The sequence below is a fragment of the Gadus chalcogrammus genome, chromosome 14, assembly GCF_026213295.1.
Source record: "Gadus chalcogrammus isolate NIFS_2021 chromosome 14, NIFS_Gcha_1.0, whole genome shotgun sequence".
In the NCBI taxonomy this organism is placed as follows: domain Eukaryota; kingdom Metazoa; phylum Chordata; class Actinopteri; order Gadiformes; family Gadidae; genus Gadus; species Gadus chalcogrammus.
In genome coordinates this window covers 4,203,999-4,214,249 of record NC_079425.1, presented here as the reverse complement: position 1 = coordinate 4,214,249, position 10,251 = coordinate 4,203,999, and the positions used below count along the sequence as shown (strand labels likewise).

The following is a 10,251-nucleotide window of genomic DNA, read 5'->3' as shown; positions in this document are numbered from 1 at the left end:
GCTGAGATCTTTCATCTGCGGGTGTCAGTGTGGTGGGATGAAAAGAAAACAGAGGAATGAGGGTCCATCATGAAGACACTTCCACTGGCGTGTGTGGATTAGGAAGAATTAGCTTTGGGAAAGCACTCATTAGTGTAATGAAACTTCCTCAGGTACAATGCATTTCCCATTTCCTCAGATTGAATCATCTATTTTCTAAGGGGTTCTGATGTGTGAAAATTTTCCTTTTTATTCCTCTTGAAGTTTATATGCTAAGGAATAGGTTAGTGTGGTACATAAGAAGAATATCATATCCGTTTACAGGCTGTGTGTCTGAATGGTGGAACCCAGAGACTGACGATGGTTTACTTCCTTGTCTCCACTTTACAGAGTATGTTGGACATTCAAATATTAAAGTTGCCTTGATTTCAATTTGATACTCTTCCCCCCACCCCCCCCCCAACCCACCAGGTCCATCAATGTCTACAGGGTGACAACCGCCCCCCCCCCCCCTGACCAAAGCCTTATGAGTAAAGATTACAACTCAGTCAAGGCATAAGTGATGACAACATAGATACCGTAACACTGGTTATCGTATCTCTTGTCACCTGCGGTCCCGCTATTTACCGTTGTACCATTTATTCATCTCAGAAGACAGTTTCTCCCAAAGTGGTCAGCAGGTCGTTGCGGAGCAGATAGAGGGCTCCGCGCTCAGGATGCCTACAGGTAGACTCGGCCCTCAAACCCAGGACCTGTCAGCCCCACGCCCTACGGCCACTTCACTATCCTCTAGAAGTATTCACTGTTTTATCACCAAAGCACACCCCATAGCTGACCCCAGAGCCCTGGGAACGGACTCTGCCTCACCTGTCAGAGGTGACAGTGTCGTCATGGTAACACTTGGTGTTACAAACACAACAAACCAACGAGTGGATTTGAATGTCATTCGAATGCACGACAATGCATCATCCTTCAACCGGAGCCACAGTAAGGATAAGAAGCAGACAGTGCTGTTGGTCATGGTTTGAAGATAGGGGATGTTCTTTGAAAAAACGTCAAACCGCAGTGTAAACAACTTCCTGTCTTTGATGTCACTTCCTTCCCTTCATGAGCTCATAATGTGTGTAAATCCACTAATCAAATTCAATTAACACATTGATTCAACGTTTGAGAGGTTTAGCCTAATCCCCTGAGTTGTGTGAGTCTGTGTGTGGAGGGGCGTGTGTGTTTGTGTGTGTGTGTGTGTGTGTGTGTGTGTGTGTGTGTGTGTGTGTGTGTGTGTGTGTGTGTGTGTGTGTGTGTGTGTGTGTGTGTGTGTAGTTGTGTCTATGTGTGTTTGTGTGTGTGTATGTGCTCTCGTGTTTTTGTGTGTGTGTGTGTGTGTGTGTGTTTGTATTTGTGCAGTTCTGTGTATGTGCTTGTGTGTGTATGTGTGCCTGTGTGTGTGTGTGTGTGTGTGTGTGTGTGTGTGTGTGTGTGTGTGTGTGTGTGTGTGTGTGTGTGTGTGTGTGTGTGTGTGTGTGTGTGTGTGTGCCTGTGTGTGTGTGTGTGTGTGTGTGTGTGTGTGTGTGTGTGTGTGTGTGTGTGTGTGTGTGTGTGTGGGAGGGAGAGCGAGTGTTTAACACGCCCAGGAGGTGTTCACCAGGGATAATGAACCGGGGTGAAAAGTGACACGCACGGCTGTGGGAACTGCAGCCAGGGTGCGTCTCCACAGCCCCGACGCCAGCCAATCAACACTCAGAACCCGCCTCCAACACAAAACCAGCCAATCACAACAGCCAAAACTCAGAATAAGCCAGCAAAATATGAGATGAGTGAAAATGGCTTGGAATCATAGCGAAATGAACACTGAAGTTGTAGCTAGAGAAACATTTATTTATAATCATCAAACTTCCATGCATTTATTTGATAACCCCAAAAAAAAAGAGATTAGAAAACATGTTTGACCCCTGAACCACGAGCCCTGCAGGCCCACGGCGCCTGGGGGATGTTGACCGCTGAGGACACAGCTGTCGCCCAGCAGAGGAACGTGTCGAAATGTCGGAGGTGGGCGACTCCCAGTTCACAGAGTTTGTCACCCTGTAGACATCGATGGAGCTGGTGGGTGGGGTTGGGGGGGGGGGGTGGGTAGTAGCAGACAGCTGCATGGCACACTTCTGCTGGGAAGGCGGTATGGGGCTGCGCTGGGGCTGCTCGTTGTGTTTACTAATGATGGCGTTTCCTGGCGGCTAGATAAGGAGCACTGAGCTGATAACATTTCAATGTACGCCATGATTTATATGTTTTCATACGTTTTCCCTCTCCTGCTGCCGCTAATAATGGATTTAATGCAGAGGTTACATTTTTGTACTTGTTCAATGACAATAACGTTTAATCTAATCTAGATTAGATTACTATTATCTAGTATTGCGGTTACAATTCTGATATGTCATGTATCAGCCACAATCAGACAGTAATCTTAACTACCAATAAAAGTGCTTCATCTTTACCTGGGTTATGTAACTTTTGTTTCTAGATAATTCAGCATGTTTCCCTCCAACCCAGAGGTGCTTGATCAAACACCCCATCTCTACCAAGCACGTTCGCCTGCCTCCGGTCCTGTCACTCAGTAGCTGCTTCCGTTTATGATTCCCTATGATCTGCTTCTGCTGCTCCTTCGGGGTACACTCATCCTATCCGCAGCTCCTGGGGTTGGGGGGGGGGGGGGGGGCGGTGTGAACGGGCCTCAGGAGATCCTCACACCTCACCATGGGAGAGAAGCTTTTCCCATGGACCCCCAGCCCGGGTGTCAGGCCAGCTCTGAGTGGTTCCCAGGAGCCGAGGTGACCGCCGTAGGTGCCACATCACACCTCGGGGGCCTTATAGGGAAGGCCCTCGACTGCTGTTCCTCACAGAATCTCCTGCCTTCCCTCCGCAGACACACTCACCGAGGAGAACCCTTTACCCACCGTCTTCTACTCCCACCAGCCACCAGCAGCAGCAGCCATGGATGTGTCCTATTGCTCCGCTGCCCTGCTGCCAGAGATCCACAGCCAGCTCCCGTTTGACTACGAGGCCCTGATGGGCCCGGGCGGCTGGGCTCCGCCGGCCTGCGACCAGGCCTCCGACTCGGGATACTTCAGCGCCACCGGCAGCAGCCTGTCGCCCACCTCCTCCGTGGACTCCTTCAGCTTCTCCCCGGCGCACCTTTCTGCTGCTGCGGCCGCTACTACTACTGCTGCTACCGCCGGGCCAGAACCAGACGACTTGGACTGTCTGTTGTCCTCCCTGAACAGGCTGACGGGAGCTCCCCCCCCAGCAGCAGCAGCGGCCGTCTCCAGCTGCTCCACCAGAACCCAGCAGAGCGGCTCGTCTCCAGCCAAGGCCCCCGCCAGCTCCGCCGCCTCCACCACCACCACCAGAAGGTCCTGGTCCCGGTTCCCCGGCCGGAAGAGGCAGACGGCCAGCGAGCGGGAGAAGATGAGGATGCGCGACCTGACCAAGTCGCTGAACTACCTGCGCTCCTTCCTGCCCGCCTCGGTGGCGCCGGCGGGGCAGACGCTGACCAAGATCGAGACGCTGCGCCTCACCATGCAGTACATCGCCCACCTGTCCGCCCAGCTGGGCCACGCCAGCCCGGAGGCCGCGCCCGAGGCCGGAGGTACCGCCGCGCCGCCGACGCAACAGAACCTTCCAGCCTTCCAGCCCATGGTGGAGCAGCCTCTCGACGGCAGCTACGTCCCGGAGGAACCCCTCCACCACCACCACCAACACCACCACTACCGCCACGTCGTCATGGATACCATCAGCCATCAGCAGAACCAGGCCACAGAGCAACAGGTCCCTCTGCAGAATCACTATCAGGTACGGTCGTCTCCACGGTTACTGTTTTAACACTCATCGTTTCTGAATGGTTTAGAAAATGTCAAACTATTTTTTTGAGAAGATCACTGTGTGTCGAACGTTCTGCTGTTTGCTTGAAACTCACCTCCTGCCGTGTTCTTTCCTTCAGGGTTCCGGTTCATTCTGCAGTCCCTTGTTTAACGGGCAGTACTGGACCTCAGCTGACCTCCTGCAGCAGAACATGTTCTCCTCTTGAGCTGAAGGCTGAATCCCCAGCCCCACAACCCCAGCCACTGGACACTTTGTCTTCTACTGAAGGCCATGGACCATGTAGTCAACTGAAGATCTATTTATTTTAATGTATTTGTTCATATTTGTGTTGATGTATTTTTTTTATACCGATAGAGGAGTAGAAAATAAAAACGAATAATTTATTATCATATTCCACGTTTCAGTGTGCGATAATTTATCTTTATGTATACTAAACAACACTTCTAAAGAGCTCAGATTAAACCTATTGTCGAGGTTTAAAGTTTGTTCTGGGCTGGAATAAGAGTTATGAAACGTAAACCTAGGCTGGTTATCAGACGGTTCTGGATTATGAGATAGGAAGCTGGTTGCTAGTTGGTTTGTGAGTTGGTTTATAAGCGGGTTATAAGCTGGTTGTTCTCTCCCCAGTCCGAACAAGGTCAGACAGAGAGAGGGGGGGGGGGGGGTGGGGGCCTTGCCAAGCAGGTGCTAAACAGGGAACACTTCCACACCCTGCCGCTAAAGGGAAGTCCTCCCCACCTCCCCGTTCAGCTGCTGGGCCGCGTCATCACCCCCAAGGTAGAGAATCTGTCTGTCTCTGTATCAGTCTGCCTCTCTCTCTGAGTGAATGTCTGTCTGTCTGTCGCTCTCTCTCTGTCTGTCTCTCTCTTGATCCATGTCTGTCACTCGCTGTCTGTCTGTCTGTTCGATCTCTGTCTGTCGCTCACTCTCTCTGTCTCTCTCTCACTCTCGATCTGTGTCTGTCACTCGCTGTCTGTCTGTCAGTTCCCTCCATTTCTCTGACTGCCTTTCTCTATTTCGAGATTCAAAGGGCTTTATAGGTATGTAAAACTTCCATTTACATTGCCAAAGCACAAAAATTAATTAATTATAATTATTAATAGTATATAATAATGTATGATACAACATAATATATTATCTCTTGTCTCTCTTTGTTACTCTCTCTCCAAGGTAGAGAATCTGTCTGTCTGTCTATGAATCAGTCTGTCTCTCTCTGAGTGAATGTCTGTCTGTCTGTCTGTCTGTCTGTCTGTCTGTCTGTCTCTGTATCAGCCTGTCTCTGAATGTCTGAATGTCTGTCTGTCTGTCTGTCTGTCGCTCTCTTTCCATGTCTCTCTCTCAAAAAGTTTAATTAATTATTAATAGTATGTAATAATATATGATATAATATCATAATATATGATCTCCTCTCTCTCTTGGTTACTGTGTGTGTCCCTTCCTCTCTACCACTCTGTAAACAACCTCAGGTGTTTTTGGGACCAACAGGGGGGCCCTTTATGGCAGACATTTGGCCCCCAGGAGCCGCCCTGTTTACAGCCGAGGGTGATGTACCTCGGAGTGGTGAGGACACACCGGGATGAGAGTCGAAGGACAGAGTGACTCAAAAGAGTTGAGCTGGTGAAGAGGAAATGTGCGCTGGCCTGATAGAGAGGAAATGTACAGAAACACACCGTTTTCCTCAATAAAATAATTTTGATAAAATTTGTATAAACATTTACATACATAATATATACAATTTTGCTGAAAAATATTTCACAATTCACTGACAATAAAATCATTAAATTTATATATCACAAAATATACAAAATACAAAATTAATCTTGTGTATAGTTATCAAGTGTTAGGGTTTCATTAGCTGCTTTGTTTTGTACTGAACACAGAACATTAGATTACACTTTCCTATTTTTTTACTTTATACGTCTTTTATCAGAAATAGTGACATAGCAAATATATATATCTATATATATGTTATTATATTATTAATAGTAAAGTGCTCTCACTGATTTCATTGATCTACGTGGCTAGCATTAGTACAATTCCCCGGATAATTGGACAAGAATTAACACCAATTCAACTGAAAACGATTGATGGCTTCCCAATGGATCCACCACAGGGCAGAAGACAACACCAACTGTGGTGAGATTAAGGTTGAGGTTTTGGTTAAGCTTCCTCTGTGAACCAAGAAAGGATCTGGTCCTTATGGCTCGACACCCACTTGATGTTGACCCGGATTCGCTCCAGAGCCTGTTGGAAGTCGGGGACCCGCGGGTTGCTCTCGACCACCTTCTTGAAGCGCAGCAGCTGGGAGGAGAAACGCCACAAAGAGAGCTTTGCTCAGCGAGTGTTAACGGACACATGGAGGCCAGCACAGCCACAGGCAGAACGGTTAAAAAGCACATAAAGATATATAATATATATATGTATATAATATAATATAATATATATAACGAATATACAATTGTCAATGTTCAGTTATTTTTGATATGTCAAGGCCGTTCTGAACACTAAGTAGTAAAAAGTGAATACAACGAGCAGCAACTACACCAGTGGTGTGTGTACCAGAAAACTAAAGGATAGTTATTTTAAAGTATTCATCATTGGGTGCACTGTGCATGTAAAAAAATTGACTTTGTTTTTAAAGGTGCTATGCTAATAAAGTTAGATTATTGGTATGTATTGCACACAGACTATTATTGGCTTACATGAACATATCATACAGAAGACTAAAACACCACAAGCCATGCTGTTGATATTGATAACCGATTCATGTTACTCTAAAATACTACGGTAGGGCTTGAGCTTCACCTCTTTGTACTCAAACTCGCTGGCGAAGCGTCTGGTGACACTGTAGAGAAGCGATTCGAAGGAGATGGAGCCCTTTCCATAGCTGGAGAACAGAATCAACATGTAATTAATAACCAATATAAACAATCCTACAATGCTTCTGAGTATTACATTTTTCCTAATCAATGTTTGATCCTTTATGGCACCAAGTCTTTTTATTCGTCTTAAATGTGTTTACATTGTATAACTGTTTCAATTGTATTTATAAAATCATCATTATCATTGTCACTTTTCAAAACGGAAATAACTTTTTTTATTTACATTTATACATGATTTAAATAGGAATTTTCGAGTTCAGTTTCATGTGCCCAGCCCTCGTCTACCGTGGGAATCGAACCGTCAACCCTCAAGCCCCGAGCTCCACCACTCACTCATTAAACAGATAGTCCCAGTTGGCCCGGACAAAGTCCCACACCAGCGGCTGACCCACGACGTTCGCCGCGATGGAGTTGATCACATACGAGGCGTCCTGCTTGCGAATTCTCTCCGAGTCCAAACAGTACTCCAGATACCTGGCGGACAGAGAGGTCAGGGGTCAAACTACGATCAAAGACCATGGATTCCTTCGGCACATGCTATCATATGCTTTTTAATCCTCTAAATATTAAAAATGTCAGTTTTAAAGTTTCGGTTGGAGAGGTACAACGACATAAACCTGAAGGGTCTGACAGAGAGACAGCCACACCCCCCACATTGTCAAAGAATAAATAATAATTGTATACATTATATCATAATAATACAATAGTGGATTGATATTTTATTGATGAATCTAAAACTTGGACAACTGCATTGGTCAAACTTTTGGTAACACTTTATAATAAGGTGACAGAATAAATAGCAAACTAGTCATTACCTAACCCTTTGTTTATATTTGTTAATGTTACTAAAATATCTATTTGGCACAAGGTAATCGTTTTTTCATCATTGATTAAATATTAGTTGTTTGCATAACCCTAACCCTAACCCTAACACACGACCCTAACCCTAACCCTGACACACGGCCCTAACCCTAACCAGCGACACTCTGCGGTCAGCGAAAAATAACTATTAACTTGTGCAAAAAAGATATTTTAGAAACAATTAACAAATATTAACAAAGGGTTAGGTAATGACTAGTTTACTATTTATCATGGCACCTTATCCTAAAGTGTTACCCAACATTTTCCCCACTCTCCAAGTGAAACATCTACCCAGCGCTTCAACACAACACGGGGGCGTCCACTGCCCCCAGACCCCCGCCGGGCCCCCTACCAGACCCCCGCCGGCCCCCCACCTGGTGAGGATCCAGGGCTGCTTGCTGCAGGCCATGGCCCACAGCAGCTTCTCGGCCTCCGATGCCACGCTGGCGTTCTTGTACATGCTCCAGGCGAAGTCCCACTCCCGCTGCCCGCCCGCTGCGAGGCCGTTGCAGTACACTGTGGAGCGCAGGTTGGGGCTGATCCTGGGGAGAGACACCGCGTCAGGGAGGCAGTCCAGACTCCAGATACAGAGGAGGCAGTGTGTTGTGTGTTATCAGAATCAGAATCGGATTCAGAATCAGAATCAGAATCAGAAAGGATTTTTGCCAAGAAGGGTTTTACACCAACCAGGAATTTGGCTTGGTGATTAAGGTGCATACATAAACATTTGATTTAGCAGGTTGTGGGTTAAACATTTGATTTAGCATGTTGTGTGTTAAACATTTGATTTAGCAGGTTGTGTGTTAAACATTTGATTTAGCATGTTGTATTATACATTTGATTTAGGATGCTGTGTTATACATTTGATGAAGCATGTTGTGTTTTATACATGTGATAAAGCCTGATGTATGTTAAACAATTGATTCAGCATGTTGTGTGTTATCCAAGGGATTTAGCATGTTGTGTGTTATATATGTGATATAGCGTGTTGTGTGTTATACATGTGATTTAGCATGTTGTGTGTTATAAATGTGATTTAGCATGTTGTGTGTTAACATACGGATTGTTAGAAGGGTTTTTCATCCAGGCATTGAACAAGTTATAGGTGAGGTCTTCACAGGCTTTCAGACCATTCTTACATGCCAGCTGGATGGCTACCACCTGGTTGTACCTACACACACACACACACACACACACACACACACACACACACACACACACACACACACACACACACACACACACACACACACACACACACACACACACACACACACAATCACACACACACACACACACACACACACACACACACACACACACACACACACACAACATCAAAAATCGAATTTTAATCATCAGGCAGATGTTAATCCATATTATTTATTTTTGGCTAAACAATAATAAATCAAATCATTAAAACATTATAAAATCAAATGTCTACCAATACTGTCTACCAATGGTTTTTGGTCGACAACAACAGAGTTGTCATATAATGGATTATAATCGGATTCTCATTCAAATCGAAAGGAAACCAAACAGCAAGATATAGCCGTCTTACTGGTCGGTGTGCTTGTCTGGGATTTTAGTCCAGTTTGCGGTGATATCTTTGAAGTGGTTGAACAGAGGTTCCACCTGTTTCACCATGTACGCCTGAAGACACGAAAATAATAAAAAAAGAATGCCATCGACATCAACCAAATACATGAACATGTCGCTCATGGTTAACAGAAACCGAAGACACTTAATAAGTATAAAAAATAAAATAGTAAAAATACGCAAGGAAATATCAACAACAAATCAGAACAATTAAAGCATACAAATGTAGAGAGAGAAAGGGGGAGGAAGAGAGGTTTGTTAGAAGGTATATTATTACAATGCATTTTCAGAGACGCTGACAGGTCGGTGCAGTCATATGCAACCAGTCCAGAAGACATCTGCACTGATTGAGTTCAGCAGAATTGAGTTCAGGAGACTTAGGTCGACCGATCGATGGGGGCAGGGGGAGAACTCGTAGGGGTCAGAGGGCAGCAGGTCTGCTCACCTGCATGGGGCCGTACAGGGGGCTGCGGTCGAACATGAGGAAGTAGTAGTTGAGGTTGTTGCTGGCGGTCAACCAGGGCGTGTACTCCGTCTCCCTCACCAGGTACTTGGTGGTTCTCAGAGCCAGCGTGAAGTTCACCAGCTTGGACCTGAGACGAAGAGGACCACTCATTATACCCTGAAAGACCACCGTTAAATAATGTCTCTGACTCCGAAGGACGATCACCAAAAAACGATTTCTTAACTCGATAGACCACCACTACTTCTTCACCTGAAAGACCACCACAAAGAAAAACACTTAGCCCTTCGTTAATGGACCACCATGGAAGTGGGATCTCATTACCCCAATGAGGGATAATTAAAAATATAAACAAAATACTTTTAACCTGTTGTATTTGTTGTATAATTCACAGTGCTGTAAGACTCTGTGGCTATAACATGTCCACAATATATATTTTATTTTATGCTTTTGTACAACTGGACTGGACGTGTAGGTGGTAGAAATGCAAACGATGATCTCGTTGCGCCTACAAGTCCACCCTTACCTGGCAAGATTGAAGGCATCAGAGATGAGCTGAGCTCGGTTGATCTCAGGGATTTCCTGGAAGAGAAA

At 45.7% G+C, this 10,251-nt stretch overlaps 1 protein-coding gene across 2 annotated transcripts in view; it reads right to left on the bottom strand.

Annotated features, from left to right (window-relative positions):
- Positions 1-3,960: 3,960 nt before the first annotated feature.
- The window catches only part of LOC130403232 (aminopeptidase N-like), a 14,703-nt gene continuing 8,412 nt past the window's right edge, over positions 3,961-10,251 (bottom strand). The window contains exons 13-21 of one of the 2 annotated variants that reach the window (XR_008904078.1): positions 10,184-10,239; positions 9,640-9,787; positions 9,157-9,248; positions 8,656-8,766; positions 7,970-8,137; positions 7,068-7,208; positions 6,658-6,739; positions 5,404-6,153; positions 3,961-4,030 (exon numbers count right to left, since the gene is read on the bottom strand). Coding sequence is in view for 1 of the 2 variants with exons in the window: in XM_056607493.1 (XP_056463468.1) it covers positions 6,013-6,153; positions 6,658-6,739; positions 7,068-7,208; positions 7,970-8,137; positions 8,656-8,766; positions 9,157-9,248; positions 9,640-9,787; positions 10,184-10,239 (939 nt within the window). In the remaining variant the exon portion in view is untranslated. Of the gene's footprint in view, positions 4,031-5,214; positions 6,154-6,657; positions 6,740-7,067; positions 7,209-7,969; positions 8,138-8,655; positions 8,767-9,156; positions 9,249-9,639; positions 9,788-10,183; positions 10,240-10,251 lie in introns of those variants that run through there. The other variant, XM_056607493.1, reaches the window with a different exon arrangement.